The sequence below is a fragment of the Papio anubis genome, chromosome 9, assembly GCF_008728515.1.
Source record: "Papio anubis isolate 15944 chromosome 9, Panubis1.0, whole genome shotgun sequence".
NCBI lineage: Eukaryota > Metazoa > Chordata > Mammalia > Primates > Cercopithecidae > Papio > Papio anubis.
This window is the reverse complement of record NC_044984.1, coordinates 63,184,204-63,202,755: the sequence shown is the minus strand read 5'-3', so window position 1 is coordinate 63,202,755 and position 18,552 is coordinate 63,184,204. Positions and strand designations below refer to the sequence as shown.

The window sequence follows — 18,552 nt, the reverse complement described above, 5'->3', positions numbered from 1 at the left end:
GAGGCCAAGATGGGCACATTGCCCAAGCTCAGGAGTTCGAGACCAGTCTGGACAACATGGTGAAACCCCGTGTCTACCAAAATAAAAAAAAAAAATTAGCCTGGCATGGTGGTGCACGACTATAGTCCCAGCTACTCAGGAGGCTGAAACATGAGAATTGCTTGAACCCGGGAGGCAGAAGTTACAGTGAGCTGAGATCGCGCCACTGCGCTCCAGCCTGTGCAACAGAGCAAGACTCCATCTCAAAAAAAAAATGTTGCATCTTAGAAAATGTAAAATGAAGGCCACCACAGTGGCTCATGCCTCCAATCCCTGGGCGACAGAGCAAGACCCTGTCTCAAAACAAACAAACAAACAAACAAAATAGCCAGGTGTGGTGGCGCACATCTGTAGCCTCAGCTACTTGAGAGGCTGAGGCAGGAGGATCGCTTCAGCCCAGAAGTTTGAACTTACAGTGAGCTGTGATTGCACCACTGCATTCCAGCCTGGGTGATGGAGTGACACCATGTCTCTATTAAAAAAAAGGAAAAACAGAAAAAGAAAGTACGAAATGATTATAACCCTTTGAAAGCAGGGGACCAGAGGAGAGAATTGGAAAGTCAGCATGAGCAGTGGCAGCGTGGGCTGCACAGGGGGCTGGGCCTTTCACCTCTGAGAGGCAGTGCAGCATTCTTTCTTTGATCCCCAGGAGCACTCTGGCATATTGGGAAGCCCACAGGGGCTGGCGGAAGGTGGCCTGCACTCCAGTGTCTGCCATTTACTGGCCGAAACCCCTGGGCACTTTGCTTAACATCTGTGATCACATTTCCTCATCTATAAAGTAGGGGCAGTTGCTGTGAGGATTAAATGAGCTGATATGAAGCACTTCATATGGTACCTGGCAATAGTGAATGTTGGCCATGATTCCCCCAAATTAGTGTGCTTAGCTTTACTTAGTAAGTGTATTTATAAAGGATTTGTAGAAATATTTTTAAAGGAATCTTATTCTAGCTTATATCCATTTAAAATGTAATTTAAGAAACAAATGAAATTCAAATAATCGCTTTAGTGATGTAGGATTTCAAAAAATAAAAACACAAAAGGATGCTTCCTTCACCCCTCACTTAATTTTGGTGCACAGTTGAACTTCAGTCAGCTCTGATCCAGTTACCCATATGGGGATATTTAGGATTGTCTGGTCATGCCTGGGTAATAAAATGTCAAGCCCTGATTTTACAAGCTGATGTGTCAAATTCATCTTTTCCTGTTTACATGTAGCTGTCTGATTCACTTGTCCCCAAAAGGCACGTGAAACTTGGCTCCACTCCAATTTTAGACCCTAACAAAAATTAAATATGCTTGTGTTTAGGTGGAATGCAAGATTACAACTACATCTGGGCCCAGTGTTTTGAAATTACGTTGGAGCTGTCATGCTGTAAATATCCTCGTGAGGAGAAGCTTCCATCCTTTTGGAATAATAACAAAGCCTCATTAATTGAATATATAAAGCAGGTGCACCTAGGTTTGTAAAATCTTCTTATTAATTCCCTATTAATACAAAATAGAGCATCTGGCAAGACCTCTGGGTTGAGTAAACTCAAGCCTTTATTTATGCTGTGTAGTTACAGCCTCGTTTCAGTGCCAGATCTGATGGTTAAGAATTCTCTCTGGTGAGTATCTGCAGTGTGTAAGAAATGCAGTGCCCGCTCGTTCATAGAAAAGGAAGTATGATGCATGTTCCTTTCATATGAGGGTATAAAAATCCAGAGAACCAGCCAGCCGTGGTGGCTCACGCCTGTAATCCCAGCACTTTGGGAGGCTGAGGTAGATGGATCACCTGAGGTCAGGAGTTCAAGACCAGCCTGGCCAACAAGGCAAAACCTCATCTCTACTGAAAATACAAAAATTAGCTGGGCGTGGTGGTGCACACCTGTAGTCCCAGCTTCTTGGGAGGCTGAGGCAGGAGAATCACTTGAACCTGGGAGGTGGAGGTTGCAGTGAGCCGAGATGGTACCACTGTACTCCAGCCTGGGCGATAGAGTGAGACTCCGTCTCAAAAACAAACAAACAAACAAACATCCAGAGTCTTCCTAATTTTACATGTCGAATGATCTAGAAATCTGGCAAAATATCAGGAAAACAGGCTTCTACTCTGTTACATCATGTCCCATTTAGAAAAATACTATGTTTGCTTGTCACTCACCACACAGTACCAAGGACCCTGAGAACACTGGACATGCCACTTTGCATTTTTTCCAGAATTGGGGTGGTGAGCTAGCACCATTGCCTTCAACCCCTCTTACCTCTGAACTCTGCTAGGTGTCCTGGTGCTAAGAATCTTGCCAGCCCGTTTCCTGAAGGCTGACTGGCCCTTATCACAGATAGACAGACTAAATGTGGCAGAGAGTGGTAGCTCTCAAACATGCAGCAGACGCACTGGGAGGGCTTGCTAAAACAGATTGCCAGGCCCCAACCTGGAGTTTCTGTTTGAGTAGGCCTTAAATGATTACTGCCTTCCCAAATGATGCTGATGGTGCTGGTCCAGGGGCTATACTTAGAAAGCCATTGTACTAGAGAAACACACTACTTGAGATGATGGAATCTTGTGCAGTTCAAGTTTATTAACCAGGTGGTGTTTCTTTGGGCAAGGTGTGGAAGGCTCTTCTATATTTATAGAGGTAAAGTTATCTTTCTCCTTTCAGAATGGCTTGGGGAGAGAAATATATCAGGAATGGCATAATAGCTATGATACCACATAGAGTGTGTGTGTATGTGTATATGTGTGTGTGTGTGTGTGTAGGTGTGTGTGCGTGCACGTGTTGAAAAGGTTTGCTGCATGGGCCTACTGCATAATTGCATAATTCCTGGAATTTTCTGCATGATTCACAGCAAAGCTTTCCTCCTGCTACAAAGAAGATGGAGAAGGATGAGGGAAGGTAGCACAAAGCCAGAGGGCTAAGTGCAAGGATAATTAAGGACCCTTCCTGGGCCACACATCCCTAAAAGGGATGCCCCTGCCCTCTTTCATACCTGTGTCCCCAGCCTCCATCCCCTGAACTGAAGAGAAGTACACAAAGATTACTGGTAAACTCACAGCGCTATGTCTAACTGGCTGAGTCGTTCATGGACTAGGTTGACTCCCTATGATAGGGGATGTTATGAAGTATCGTTCGTTCTCACTAGCATCTTAACAAAGACTATTTATAATAAACTTATTATTGGGACTTTCACCTTCATTATGTCATCAAACGTTGTCTTGGGTTCTCTCTTGCTTAGTATTCTGGTATTTCTTTCTCCACTAGATTTTCCTCATGAGGCATGTTATGCATTAATCTAACATTTCTATTATATTTCTACTTCTGTTGATCCTTTAGTTTGTTAATCTATTACTAGTATTATTATCATTATCATTATTTTAGAGACAGGGTCTCACTCTGTCACCAGGCTGGAGTACAGTGGCACAGTCATCACCCACTGTAACCTTGAACTCCTGGGCTCAAGTGATCCTTCTGCCTCAGCCTCCCAAGTAAGTAGGACTACAGGTGCACACCACCACGTCCAGCTAGTTTTTTTAAAAATGTTGTATAGAGACAGAATCTTGCTATGTTGTCCAGGTGAGTCCCAAACTCCTGGGCCCAAGCGATCCTTCTGCCTAAGCCTCCCAAAGTGCTGGGATCCCAGGTGCGAGCCACTATGACTGGCTCTGCCTATTTTCTGAAATTCATTCTTCACCAGTATCAACATGGTTATGGGCATGCAAGTGAACATCAAATATGCTCTGTGTAACTGCACCACTATTTTCAGAACCTCAATCTAGCTGTAAAGATTATTTACGCACTGAATTAATGTGGGCTTTGAAGTATCATGTTGATGTAATATTGCCAGGAAAAGGGCTTTGTGAACTGATAAATAACATACAAATTGCAGCATACCTATTGTTATTATTTTCAATAATTTGGAAGGCTTACCAGTCCATTTGCACTAGGTTTTGTTTGTTTGTTTTTGAAACGGAGTCTCTCTCTGTCACCCAGGCTGGAGTGCAGTGATGCAATGATCTCCGCTCACTGCAACCTCCGCCTCCCAGGTTCATGTGATTCTCCCGCCTCAGCCTCCCAATTTGCTGGGATTACAGGCACCCACCATCATGCCCGACTAGTTTTGTATTTTTGTAGAGACAGGGTTTCACCATATTGGCCAGGCTGGTCTTGAACTCCTGACCTCAGGTGATCCGCCGGCCTCGGCCTCCCAAAGTGCTGGGATTACAGGCATGAGCCACCATGCCCAGCCCATTTGCACTAGGTTTTATAAAGAATGTTTATCTGCCTGTCTCTATAATCAGATGTAAACAACTCACTCAAAAAATACATATATTGGCACATCAACCCTGCCCCCTTGTGGTTTAAGACAGATGCATAACATGGTTTAATAATGAAACCATATTTCAAAATACCAATACAGTGTGGTTATTACTCCTCCCTACTAGTACCCAATAAGAAACTACTGAATATTTTGTTTGTGAAGAATGGCAGCAAACACCCCTTTATTGGTATGGCTCTGGTTTAAGGACATTATTGATATTTGTCAAGCTGCATTGCATTTACTGGTTCCATTATACCAATTGCTAGGATGCTTCTGTGTTTCTGAGGTTTTGACCCATCTGGAAGTCTCTGAGCCACCTTGTCTGGAAAGGAAAGGCCTTCTGCTTTAGTGGAAGGGCCTTGCCAAGAGGGCAGAGGCTTAGGTAGAGCCCAAGCTGTTTTGTCATCTGGCGATGTTTGCAATCTTGAGCAAGCGCTTGTCTGTAGTGTAGTCAACAGAAAGTTGAGAGTAATAGCATCGGCCTTGCCTCCCACCAGCCTGTTGTAAGGCGTCAATGTGTTATTCTTTCAGCTAGAACTCACTGCAGACTTCAGCTGAAACTCGGGCCCTTGGTGCCGTGTTGTCCTGCTTAGAGGATGATTTACTAGGTTCAAGTTGAGTTGAGGGTGTTGGCAGACATTACGACCAAGGTAGCAAAGGAGGGCAAGTCTGAATTCTAGAGGCTTCGACTGTCTTGCTCGTCCCCATCTCTGAGGAGAAGCAAAGATGAGCCAGACACAGTGTTACCTGCTGTGGCCCTATCTCTCCCCTCGACTCCTCAGAGCAGATCTGAACCCAGAGAGCAAGGGAATAGCTCACAGCATCCAGAAACCTAAGTAACTTGGGCCTAAAAGAATCTGGTATGTGCTGAGTTCCAGAAGCCTGTGGGCCACAGATGTGGATCTGTCATCACATCCAAAATAGGAGGCAACTGTGACCATGTGGTGGGGACATGGGCACAAACAAGCAGTCTCCTACGTACTGTCCCAGCTCCGACTCTAAATCGTGCCCAACAAATGCAGAATTCTAGTTCTTGCCCATTTCCAAGGGAAAATGAGCTTTACATTTCTCCCGTGTCTCTCCCCATCTGGACACAGAATTTGTGTCTCAGATTTTATGTCTTCTCATTTGTGTAGTATCTGAGCGGTTTTCAAATTTTCATTTTTCTTTTAATATAATAGTGTTGGCTCTCTCTGCGTCTCTTGGGGTCTACCAGCCTTTTTTCAATGTTTCAACTTCAGCATATAAAAATAAATAACATTTTCTGGTAAAACAATTACTTCCCTCTTAAGTGAAAGGTTTGGTGGTGTGTAGACAAAATATTGTAAAGACATAAACAAGCTAAAGCATGCTTTTATTTGGCTGGTGGGAGGGGTTTTCCTTTGAATATAAATTCCATACATAAGCATGGTCTGTGTTTGCCCAGTAAGAGTGATATTCACATACACCAGGCTTCCATAGCTGGAATAACCATCTTTAGGTTTAGGTAAGAGTCATATGAAAGTGAGTCTTTGGGCCTGTAATCCTGGCACTTTGGAAGGCCGAGGCGGGTGGATCACTTGAGATCAGGAGTTTGAGACCAGCCTGGCCAACATGGTGAAACCCTATCTCTACTAAAAATACAAAAATTAGCTGAGTGTGGTGTCAGGTGCCTGTAATCCCAGCTACTTGGGGGGCTGAGGCAGGAGAATCGCTTGAACCTGGGAGATGAAAGTTGCAGTGAGCTGAAATGGTGCCACTGCACTCCAGCCTGGGCAACAGAGGGAGACTTCAATTAAAAAAAAAAGAAAGTGAATATTTGGGTTATTTAGGGGATGATGAATGAGGGTCAAATTGGAATATAAAGACTTTCAGACATTTCTTCAAATGCAAATTGTTCTTCTTTTTTCTATCTTTGAGGGTAAGCAGACCGCAGGTTAACTGGAGCTTTGATTCAGCTGCAGCACACACTGATACATAGGTGATGTTCAAGTACCTGAGGCCGTCCAAAATCACTGTCATGTGACTGTCAAAAAAGTCCAATCTGTTATTAAAATGTAACTGCTTCTAGCCAAGAAGAAATTTGCTGCCTTTTTTTAAAGGGTACCATGACTTTTTTTTTTTTTTTTTGGTGTCTTCTGCCAACTACTCATCACTAGTACCCTGAATTCTATTTCATCCTTTTTTTTTTTTTGAGGCAGAGTCTCACTCTGTCGCCCAGGCTGGAGTGCAGTGGCAGGATCTCAGCTCACTGCAAGCTCCGCCTCCCAGGTTCACGCCATTCTCCTGCCTCAGCCTCCTGAGTAGCTGGGATTACAGACACCCGCCACCATGTCCAGCTAATTTTTTGTATTTTTAGTAGAGACGGGGTTTCACCGTGTTAGCCAGACTGGTCTCGATCTCCTGACCTTGTGATCCGCTTGCCTTGGCCTCCAAAAGTGTTGGGATTACAAGTGTGAGCCACCACGCCTGGCCTCTATTTCATCATTATATCCAATGTTAAAGGATGGTGTAATGTTAGCCGGTCACGGTGGCTCACGCCTGTAACCCCAGCACTTTGGGAGGCTGAAGTGGGCGGATTATTTGAGGTCTGGAGTTCAAGAGCCTGACCAACATGGAGAAACCCTGTCTCTACTAAAAATACAAAAAAGGCTGGGCGTGGTGGCGCATGCCCGTAATCCCAGCTACTTAGGAGGCTGAGGCAGGAGAATTCCTTGAACCTGGGAAGTGGAGGTTGCAATGACCTGAGATCGTGCCATTGCAGCCTGGGCAACAAGACCGAAACTCCATCTCAAAAACTCCATCTCAAAAAAAAAAAAAAGGTGTAATGTCAATTTCAATGATAGCTTTGCTTCGTTTTTTATGCACTTGATTTTCTTCAGTTTGGTTGGTTTTGGCGAAGTCAACAAAAAATACAAAAGATGCCAACAGACACACCATCCAGCACAAGCAACCTTGCTGAAACGCATGGATTTACTAAGTGGTAGGAAGACTGTAAACTAGCTCAGAGCCCTGAAGAAGGAAATAATATGCATAGCTTCTTCCCTCACATATTCCTGCTTTGTGGAACAAAGTTGAAGTAAGACTCCAGAAATTCATCTAATATATGCTTTTCCCCCTGCATAGTTTTTCTTAATCCAAATAAGAGGAAAGGAAAGAAAGCCAGACCTGGTGGCTCACACCTATAACCCCAGCACTCCAGCACTTTGGGAGGCCAAGGTAGATCACATGAGCTCAGGAGTTCAAGACTAGCCTGTGCAACATGGCAAAACCCCACCTCTACAAAAAAATACAAAAATTAGCCAGGTGTGGTGGTGTGTGCTTGTAGTCCCAGCTACTTGGGAGGCTGAGGTGGGAGGACTGCTTGAGCCTGGGAAGTCAAGGCTGCAGTAAGCCCTGATCACACCACTGCACTCCAGCCTGGGTGGCAGAGCAAGACCCTGTCTGAAAAAAAAAGAAGAAGAAGAAGAAGAAAGGAAAGAAAGAATTAATGTTTGTTGATCCTCCTGTTCTGTGTTACTTACATTTAATCTTCACAACCATCCTGGGTGGTGGTATATTATCCCCATTTCATAGGTGATAAAATTGAGGCTTGGGAATGTTTAGTGACTTGAGAACTAGAATTCAAATCAAAACCTGACTGGTTCTTTCTGTCACACCAAGCTATGATGATGGGTACACGCTATGCTTATCACATATCAAAGGACCTCCTAAGGGGGGCACAGTGTAAATAGCTCTTCAAAATAATGCCACTGAGGCTGGATGTGGTGCCTAACACCTGTAATCCCAGCACTTTGGGAAGCTTAGGCAGGTGGATTGCTTGAGCCCAGGAGTTCAAGACAAGCCTGGGCAACATGACGAAACCCCACCTCTACAAAAAATACATTAATTAATTAAATAAAACAGAATAATGCCACTGAAACCCAAGGAATAAATGCATAATCAGGTTACCAAATTATTACCAGTTTATGATTGGGTACTACCTAAAGATCAAAAGGATATGTATCAAGCAGTAGGAATAAATATAAATGGAACTGTGTTTAAAAAGAGGCCAAAGAGGAACACACGATGTGAAAATAGAAGTTTACATCGTTGTATAGAGAAAGGGAGAAGGAAATGTGGCATTTTCCTCCTCAGGAGGCAAAAAATGAAGAGTCAGGAATTAAATAGGAAAGAAAGTATAATAAAAGGCAACCTAGGTTAGATAGAAGTTTGTTTAAAGTTCAAGATAAATATTGTTTTGCTAAATGCCAACATTTTTTTTTTTCATTTTAACCATTTCTGGGGGAAACTGTTATGTGTGCCTCATATTTTTCTGCCCTAATAAATAACTATTGAGCATAGCTGTTTTGGGAGAGTTCAAGGTCGCCTTAGTATTGTAAGAGAACTTACTTCGTTCTCATTTATGTTATTGGGGGCTTAGGCAGCTTCACCTTAAGGTAATATGATTTGACCCTGGAGTAAACAAACTAGATGTGAAATGTAGGATCTAAAATAAGAAAGGTCTTAAAATATAAATGGCCTTTTAAAAACCATACTCCTGAAATTTTGAGAGGGGCTCTGGAGACTATCATGGGTTGACGGCTAGCTGGGCCACTTCGTTGGCTGTGTGAGCTTGAGGAGGTTATTTTAATAAGCCAGAGCCTTCGTTTTTTTCATCTGTAAAATCATGATAATAATTGATGACACAGAGCTGATACGAGAATTTAATGAGAAAATGCACATTTAGCAGTTAGTACAGAGCCTGGAATATACTAAGTGCTCAATAAATACTGGCTGCTGTTACTGGTCCATCGATTCTAGGCTTCCAAGAAGCCTTGGGATTATAATTTTGCTTCCCATGTAGTTTGACCACAAGACAAAACTATTGAGTCCCTTGCGTAGGTAAATATTTTGTTGTAACTAATACATTGACACCATTTTTATTTAGGATTTTATGGAATCCACCAGTGGTTGTAATAGTTTGGTGATTGAGTAAATAACTTGGAAGTGACAGGAATGGATCTTAGGTTATCATCTGTGTTCTCTCACTGTGATAATACATGCTGATATAAATGGACTGTTCAACAACAAACAAATTTAAGCTATAAATCAAATTAGTAATTTTGACTATATTTTAAGTTACATCAAAAATAAGTTTTCTTTTCCCTAACACTTAATATTAACTCAAAACTGAGTTAGCTAATAAATATTGCATATATTGTTCTTAAATATTTATAAGAAATTTTTATATGCCATAAAATATGGCATTAATATTTAATTTTATTTTTGTCTTGCAGGTGTAAAGGGTCAAGTTTTTGATCAGAATGGAAATCCATTACCCAATGTAATTGTGGAAGTCCAAGACAGAAAACATATCTGCCCCTATAGAACCAACAAATATGGAGAGTATTATCTCCTGCTCTTGCCTGGGTCCTATATAATAAATGTAAGTATGCAATGCTAGTTATTGTTATTAAAATATTATAGAACTCATAATACCTATTCACCCAGAAGGAATCCAAAATAAGTCTAGGAAGTTCAAAAGTAGATCCATCAAGACAGAAAGAAAGGATAGTGTCAGACTTGCAATTGGAGTGAGTGGAAGAGGTGGAAATTATAGGGAAAAAAATATAAAAATTCATATTTTTTCCCTGATGGCAATTATATTTTTAAATAGAAGCCAAATCCTATTTCTTGTGATATCTTTCATGATTAAAATGTAACCTCATTAATAAAAAAGAATAAGCAATGTAGCAAAGGTAGTTTATAGTTTCCTGGAATACAATACAACACCCATTCCATTGGCATACACTTTCTACTATAAAAAATGAATTGGGAAAAGTTCCTTAAAATTCATTTTATAAGTGAAATCTGATCCACAAATTTTATCACTATATTCAGCAAGTGATAGACATATTTTGCAGCCCTTTTTTCAACTGATGCAAGTAAAATTTCAGTTTTTAATTCCATAGAACACATATTTCTGAGTCATTTTATCCTAAGACAGGAAGGCCTGGACAAATCTGAGCCTGAGTGGATTTATGTGAAAGAACTAAATGAAGAAGTATTGATTTAGTTGGCCAGATTTTGCCTCTTTCTCTTTGATGTGACTTTCTCTGAGAAATCAAAGATTCTTCTACTTTGCTTAGTGGGTCTCATGCCAATGATAGCAGTCATTCTAGATAGAGCTAATCCTGGGAGAAGATAGTCATCTATTCTGTCGTGAAAACTGAGTTGGCATTTTATTATTTCATCTTGATGACATCATGGAAAAAACATGGTTTTTAGTTTATAAAATTCAGAATTCAGAGCCTCCCTGCTCCGTGGGTTCTCCCCAAGGTGCCTGGATGTGAGGCTTACCAATTGCTAATGCTTTTAGGAATTTCTACCCCTACTGAGAAAATGGACAGAGCTTGAAAAATCTCAACTCACTGTGAATCTTTGTCTAAAAAGGCCCTTTATTTTCCTCCTATTTACTGTGATATTTCTATTCTATTTTAAAATATGGTTTTCCTTGTAGTGAATCTAATTACTTGCATGCAACCTCATAAATAAGCCACACCTTTAGAATAAAGTTATGAATTGTTAATTTCCCATTAGTTAGGCTAACACAGTACACAATGACTGTAGGTTATTAGTTCTGGGACAAGATTTGAAGGTAAGACTCTGGACATTGAAATGAATGTGTAAAATACATACCAGTGAGTGGTTATGTAAATGTCATTCCCCATTTTTTCCCTTCTCCACCATATATAATAAAAGCATTTCTCAGTAGACATTGCCTGTAGTTAGTTTAGCGTTTGTCTTACTTGTCCTGATCATTTCCTCTACTAAAAAATAAAAACAAATAAATAAATAAAAATGCCTAACCGAAGATTCAGGCTGATATGAACAAAACCAGGTAAAATCAGCCTAACTGAAGATTCGGGCTGATATGAACAAAACCAGGTAAAAATCAAAGCTTTTAAAGGAGGCTGGGTGTGGTGGCTCATGCCTGTAATCTCAGCACTTTGGGAGGCTGAGGCAGGTGGATCACCTGATGTCAGGAGTTCAAGACCAGCCTGGCCAATGTGGTGAAACCCCGTCTCTACTAAAAATACAAAAAATTACCTGGGCATGGTGCTGTGCACCTGTAATCCCAGCTACTTGGGAGGCTGAGGTAGGAGAATTGCTTGAACCTGGGAGGCAAAGGTTGCAGTGAGCCAAGATTGAGCCCCCGTACTCCAGGCTGGGTGACACAGTGAGACTCTATCTTAAAAAAAAAAAAGAAAGGAAAGTTTTTAAAGGAAGCAATAGACTTGTAGATCAGCTGAAAAATTAGTAAGTTGAGAAAATAATTCTACTTGTAAATAATCTTGATACAAGGAGGATGTTAAATACACACTTGGGACAAAGGAAAACAGTTAACTCTTTACCTTTGTGCCCCATGAAAAGGATGGTGGCAGAAACATCTGCCACTTCCTTCTTTTGACTTACATCGCCAGATAAGGTACCTGTCTGTCCTTATTGCATTTTGTAATTCTTGGCAACGGCATTCACAACACCAGTCTCTGTCAACAGGCATTGGATAACTCAGCCTGCAGGACCAAATCTGTTGCTGGCCCAGAGGTCTGGCAGATGGTTACATGCATTGCACAAAGGCTGCATTTTAGTGGTGTATATCAGTGTTTTCAGTGTGGGCACCACGAAACATCTTAAGTCACTCATATAATTGTCTCTCGTTTCTTCTCAGGTTACAGTCCCTGGACATGATCCACACCTCACAAAGGTGATTATTCCAGAGAAATCACAGAACTTCAGTGCTCTTAAAAAGGATATTCTACTTCCATTCCAAGGGCAATTGGATTCTATCCCAGTATCAAATCCTTCATGCCCAATGATTCCTCTGTACATGAATTCGCCAAGCCACTCACCGGCAACAAAGCCTAGTCTGTTCTTATTTTTAGTGACTCTTTTGCACATATTCTTCAAATAAAGTAAAATGTGAAACTCAACCCACATCACCACCTGGAATCAGGGATTGCTCACTCCAGGTTACTGCAACCCCAGCTCACTTTAGTGGGACCTTGACTGGAGAAACTCCACGATCTTCCTGAAGAAGAGAAATGGATGTTTCCAAATTCCATAGTAAGCAATATGTGGTGATAATGAAAGGAATGATTCAGTCTTGATGATGAATGGAACACACTTACCTAACAAGTACTGCTCATTTACACTCAAATTAATCTTGAAGTAGTCTTGAAATTTGTAAAAAAAAAAACCTGAGAAGCAAAAAAGTGCCTGCAAAAAGAAGATCATTTCGTATACAGAGAACCTGATGAATATAAGCAATGAAGATGAACATTTATTGATCTTCTACATACAAGACGTCACCATGAGGCCAGGTGCAGTGGCTCACGCCTTTAATCCCAGCACTTTGGGAGGCCAAGGTGGTCGGCTCACCCTGAGTCAGGAGTTCAAAACCAGCCTGACCAACATGGTGAAACCCCGTCTCTACTAAATATTAGCGGGGCGTGGTGGCAGGCACCTGTAATCCCAGCCTCTCGGGAGGCTGAGACAGGAGAATCACTTGAACCCTGGAGGCGGAGGTTGCAGTGAGCCAAGATAGCGCTACTGTACTCCAGCCTGGGTGACAGAGTGAGACTCTGTCTCAAACAAAACAAAACAAAAAAACACCTCACCATGAGTGCTGTATGTGAAGAGATACTAGGTGCCATATATAATAAGTTCTCAGAGAAGGGAGAGATGATCATAGGACTGGGAATTGTTTTGCAAATGTTCTAGGAGACGTGAGAGAAAATACGTAACCATGTCTCAGTGGCCCGAGAAAATACAGGCCTGAAGGGATAAGATTGTGTCTCTCTACAGAGCCTCAAAGCATACAGGTCAATTAAGTAAGCTCCTCTCCCTCCAGAGCCAAGTGTCCCTAGCTTTTGGCACCTGGATGCCACAGTCCTCTGTTAGGCTGATGACTCCCAAGGTGTAACTCTAGCCTCTTGCCTGAGCTTCAGGCTCACGTCCCACTGCCGACTGGACACATCCACCTGGATGTGACTCACAGGTACCTCAAACCCATCATGTGGAGCTCCTCATCCTGTTCCCCCTAGAGCTGCTCTTCCTGCTGCATTCTCTCTCTGTTACTAGGACCACCAAGCTAGGAACCTGGGAGTCATCCTTGATACTTTCTCTTCCTCCTTAATCCTGTGTATTCAGCAAGTAATTAAAAGTTGGTGTTGGCCGGGCATGGTGGCTTACGCCTGTAATCCCAGCACTTTGGGAGGCCGAGGCAGGCGGATCACTTGAGGTCAGGAGCTCAAGACCAGCCTGGCCAATATGGCCATCTCTGCTGAAAAAAAAAAAAAATACAAAAATTAGTCGCGTGTGGTGGCACATGCCTATAATTGCAGCTACTGGGGAGGCTGAGGCAGGAGAATCACTTGAACCCAGGAGGCAGAGGTCGCAGTGAGCCGGGATTGCGCCATTGTACTCCAGCCTGGGCGAAGAAGCAAGACTCTGTCTCAAAAAACAAAAACAAAAAAAAAGATTGGTGTTAATTATAAGTATGGACGAATTCTGCTCTCTGCTCTCCATGGTTGTCAACACTGCAAAGTTGAGACCTCGTATCTCACCCACACTGCTGCAACAGCTTCACTGGTGCCTTGCTCCCAGCCTTCTCCTCCTCGGTCCATCCTCCACACAGCGCTGGGGAAGAGGAGCCACTGAAACAAAAGTTAGCAACTGGTTGTAGTTCATAAACACAGAGCTGTTTGTGTCCCCTGTATCTGGAATGCCATTATGACCCACTATGTTTTTTCTTTCCTACTCCCCTTAAAACTCAGTTCAGGTAGCAGCTCCACTAGGAAGCCTTGGCTGACCATAATCCCATTCAATTCCATTCCACCTCTTCGCAGGCAGTGTGGGGTTAGGGACCCTTCCTCTTTGCTCCCCAAAATAAACTGGTTATCTCTACTATTGGATTTACAACATTGTATTTTAATCTTCTACTTCCATGTGTGCCTTCTCTAGTAGAATGTGAGCTTTTTGAGGCCAAGGTCTGTTTGAAAAATTCATTGTTATATCTTCAAAGCCTAGCACATAGTAGGTACTGAATGAATGAATGAATGAATGAATGAATGAACAAGGGGTGCCAGGAGACTGCTACTCCCAGTCCTTCCCAGAAGCGGCCTAGGGCTTTGAGTCATTTTATGAAGCTAGGTCTTATGCGTAGGCAATCTCCGGCTCACTGTGAACACTGACAGAAGACTGTTTTCATGTCTGTAATCAAGAATTCCAGATACATTCCTTTTACTGGACCTTGAATTGACCCTAAGGTTGGTAGTAAAGGTATTATGTTTCCTCTTAACAGCACTACAAACTACCTTTTATTATCAGAAAAAAATCTTACCATTAGGACTCAATTTGAAGTACTAATGCTTCTCAAGTTCTCCACTATGAGAGTTACCCGATATTAAACAGTTACCTATAAGAATTAAGGGGGAAAGCAGTAAACAGAAAAGAAAAAAACAATAGCAACTCTGGTGAGCAGATTCCTTCCTTCCTTCCTTCCTTCCTCCCTCCCTCCCTCCCTCCTTCCTTTCCCTCTCCTCCCCTCCTCTCCCTTTCCCTTCCCTTCCCTTCCTTTTCTTCTTTCCTCCCCTCCCCTCTCCTTCCCCCCCCTCCCATCCTTTTTTCTCTTTTTTTTTTACTTCATCCCCAGTGTCATAGTAATATAGGCCGATTTCTAGAAGTGCGGTGTATTACTCGTGGAAAGTGAGTTGCCTTGGTTCTTACTTTCAGTTGAAAGTTCTACGGGATCTAGAAATGAAACCATACTGGCAGGAGAGTGAGAACCACAAGGAATGAAGAGCTACAGAAGCATTTAGGCCATTTCTATGCCAAGCTTATTCTACATGCACAAAATTATACATGTTAATATAAACAAAATTTGGAGGCTTCTTTAAACCATTTATGAAATCTGGTAACTTGTGCAGCAGCAATAGATAACCAAAAAAAAAAAAAAATCTCATAATAATCTGAATATCTTGATCATTTTTATTTAAAGAAGTAGTAATTTATTATATACTTGAAAGTACATAATATTGCAAAAATGACTTTGGTATATTACAAATAAAACTACATAAGATGAAACTTGATTTGCTGTCAAGCCCCAAACAATTTTTCAACTGGGCATTGAATTTTAACTTTTCTAAGATAGCAATTTTTGAAGGGACACAAACTAAAATCTGAATTCGTTCATGAGCCTTAATGTAAATCTCTTGCTGAAATAACGTTTTTAAAAACAGAATTTAGTATCAGACTCAAAATCATTTAAAGACTAACAAAACACAATCATGGTATTCTGTGGTCAAACCAGGTACCCAAACCACCTCCCTGCCCAACACCTTTCCTGCTGTTTCCTTCCCTCTTGGGCTGGTGGTTATGCCCCTCCAGCTCTACGTTCAGCTATAATTCCTTTTATAGAGAAACCAACATGATACACACTTTCATGATGGGAGGAAAATGTGGGAGTGAAATGATATTTAGAAAGCAGCAGTCAGGCGTGGTGGCTCATGCCTGTAATCCCAGCACTTTGGGAGGCTGGGGCAGGCAGATCACTTGAGGTCAGGAGCTCGAGACCAGCCTGGCCAACATGGTGAAATGCCATCTCTACTAAAAAAAAAAAAAATACAAAAGTTAGCCGGGCGTGGTGGCGGGCGCCTGTGATCCCAGCTACTCGGGAGGCTGAGGCAGGAGAAATCGCCTGAACCCAGAAGGTGGAGGTTGCAGTGAGCCAAGATCGCATCACTGTGCTGCACTCCAGCCTGGGTGACAGTGAGACTCCGTCTCAAAAAAATAAATAAATAGTGGCCGGGCGCGGTGGCTCAAGCCTGTAATCCCAGCACTTTGGGAGGCCGAGATGGGCAGATCACGAGGTCAGGAGATCGAGACCATCCTGGCTAAACCGGTGAAACCCCGTCTCTACTAAAAAATACAAAAAACTAGCCGGGTGAGGTGGCGGGCACCTGTAGTCCCAGCTACTCGGGAGGCTGAGGCAGGAGAATGGCGTAAACCCGGGAGGCGGAGCTTGCAGTGAGCTGAGATCCGGCCACTGCACTCCAGCCTGGCGCGACAGAGCTGGAGAGCAGTGGCCGGATCTCAAAAAAAAAAAAAATAATAATAAATAAATAAATAAATAAATAAAATAAAATAAAATAAAGAAAAGGCAGAAGCCCTGGATTCAAACCCACTACACATTCAGTTTCTTTAGCCGTAAAATGGAGACCCCACCCCACCCCGGCTGAACAGCGATTCTGACTGTTAGAAATAGCGGTAAGAGATGCTACATTTTTGGTGCTTGCTCAGGTTTAGGAAGGATAGTTAACACTCAGGTAGTAACTATTTTGAAGGCAGAATAATATACCTTAAAGAGTACACCTACTCAAATGTTGGTAAATGTTGACATGACTGAATCTAAATGGCAAAGAGTATTTTAGAAAAACATTAAGTCCCTGCAGATAAATGACAGTGTTGATTTGGATGCTTAATTTAATTACATTCAGACTTGAACTGTTGGATGTATTAGAAATGTTAAAAGCTTTTTCTCAACATTTCCAAAAGTCTTTCCAAGAAATCGGTGTTATGTTTTGTTCCAGAAGCAAATTTGCATTTGTGATCTGTTTCTACAAATGGTATAAGTTAGCTCTATGTTTAGAAAGTAAAAATATCTGATGTTAGATTGGAAGTATCTCTTCCTGGGGAATCCAGAAAGGTAAGCATAGCATATTGTCTTACTGCAACAGGTAAGTTGCTTATTGAGAACTCTGGTTGTTATTCTATATGGTAACAATATAGTTGATGTATATTTTATGATAGATCCTTTATATTTTCCTCATGACTTTGGAAGGGGGAAGGGGGAGAAAATTATGATGACCAGACTAGTGAAAGAGCATTGAAAGTCCACAGTACTGTATCTAAAGTAGAAGTTTGGGTTTGTTATAGACTTTATATCGACTAATAAGCAGATACTGTACAGTATTGCTCACCATTTTATCATACTTTTGCATATGAACTACTCCATAGCCTTTTATAGATGTTTTATAGCTGATTTTACCAGTTTTCCTGGTAACTTTTTTGTTTTCCTTTTTTTTTTTTTTTTTTTTTTTTTGAGATGGAGTCTTGCGCTATCGCCCAGGCTGGAGTGCAGTGGCATGATCTCGGCTCACTGCAGCCTCTGCCTCCCAGGTTCAAGCAATTCTCCTGCCTCAGTCTCCCAAGTAGCTGGGACTACAGGCGTCCACAACCACACTCACTAATTTTCTGTATTTTTAGTAGAGACAGGGTTTCACCGTGTTAGCCAGGATGATCTCGATCTCCTGACCTCATGATCTGCCTGCCTCTGCCTGGGCCTCCCAAAGTGGGCCTCCCAAAGTGCTGGGATTACAGGCGTGAGCCCCTGTAATCTTTCTTTAATACTATAACTAAGAATTTATTAAAATGCACAAATTGTCTAAGACTGTAAAGTTTATTGGGGAGAGGCCACGACTACCTCTGAATTTAGTAAATTTAAAATATTTCTGATTCGCAATAAAGAACTAATATTCATATAAATAATATATGCTTTTTTCCCATTATGTTACCTGAAAATAAGTACTTACACAAGTATAACAAAGTCCACTAAAAATAACTGATTACCACCAAATAAAGCTTGGGAAAGACCAAATTTAATGACCTTTTATGAGGCAATAATATTGCAACAACTCTTCAAAGTCCAGATAGTTCTTCCAGAACATGTTATATATATTATATATAACACATTCCAAATTAATTTGTGTTGTGGGGCAGTGTGTTCCATGGACAAGATGATGGATGGAAAGTATGCCTTCTGGTCAGAAAAAATATTTGAAAATTCACAATTTATATTAATGTAATAAAGAATCTGAGAAATGCAGAAAAGAAATGGATTTCCCAAACATGCTAAGCTATGGGACCATTTCCTTAAATAATACAGCCTCATACCATCCCTTGGACTAACATACCTATATTTCCAAACACATTTTGGGAAATACTGATATATAGAGAAGTATTTTGTTCTGAATAACAAATTTTATTGATTTCCAGGTGCTTTTCAAATACAGAGAATAGTGGTAAACAAAGAATTAAGTCCTAACCCCTGCTAATACCGATTTAGTCATAGGACAGAGGATGGGCCCAAGTTTACATCTGCTCTTTGAAACACGCTCAACAAATAATAGT

General features: G+C 41.6%; 1 protein-coding gene across 1 annotated transcript in view; it reads left to right on the top strand.

The window, feature by feature from the left end:
* The window catches only part of CPM (carboxypeptidase M), a 76,641-nt gene extending 62,361 nt beyond the window's left edge, over nucleotides 1–14,280 (top strand). The window contains exons 7-9 of the mRNA XM_009181189.4: nucleotides 1,349–1,501; nucleotides 9,597–9,745; nucleotides 12,032–14,280. Of these exons, the coding sequence (XP_009179453.2) occupies nucleotides 1,349–1,501; nucleotides 9,597–9,745; nucleotides 12,032–12,274 (545 nt within the window). The 3' untranslated portion in view covers nucleotides 12,275–14,280. The remainder of the gene's footprint in view (nucleotides 1–1,348; nucleotides 1,502–9,596; nucleotides 9,746–12,031) is intronic.
* The last annotated feature ends 4,272 nt before the right edge of the window (nucleotides 14,281–18,552 follow it).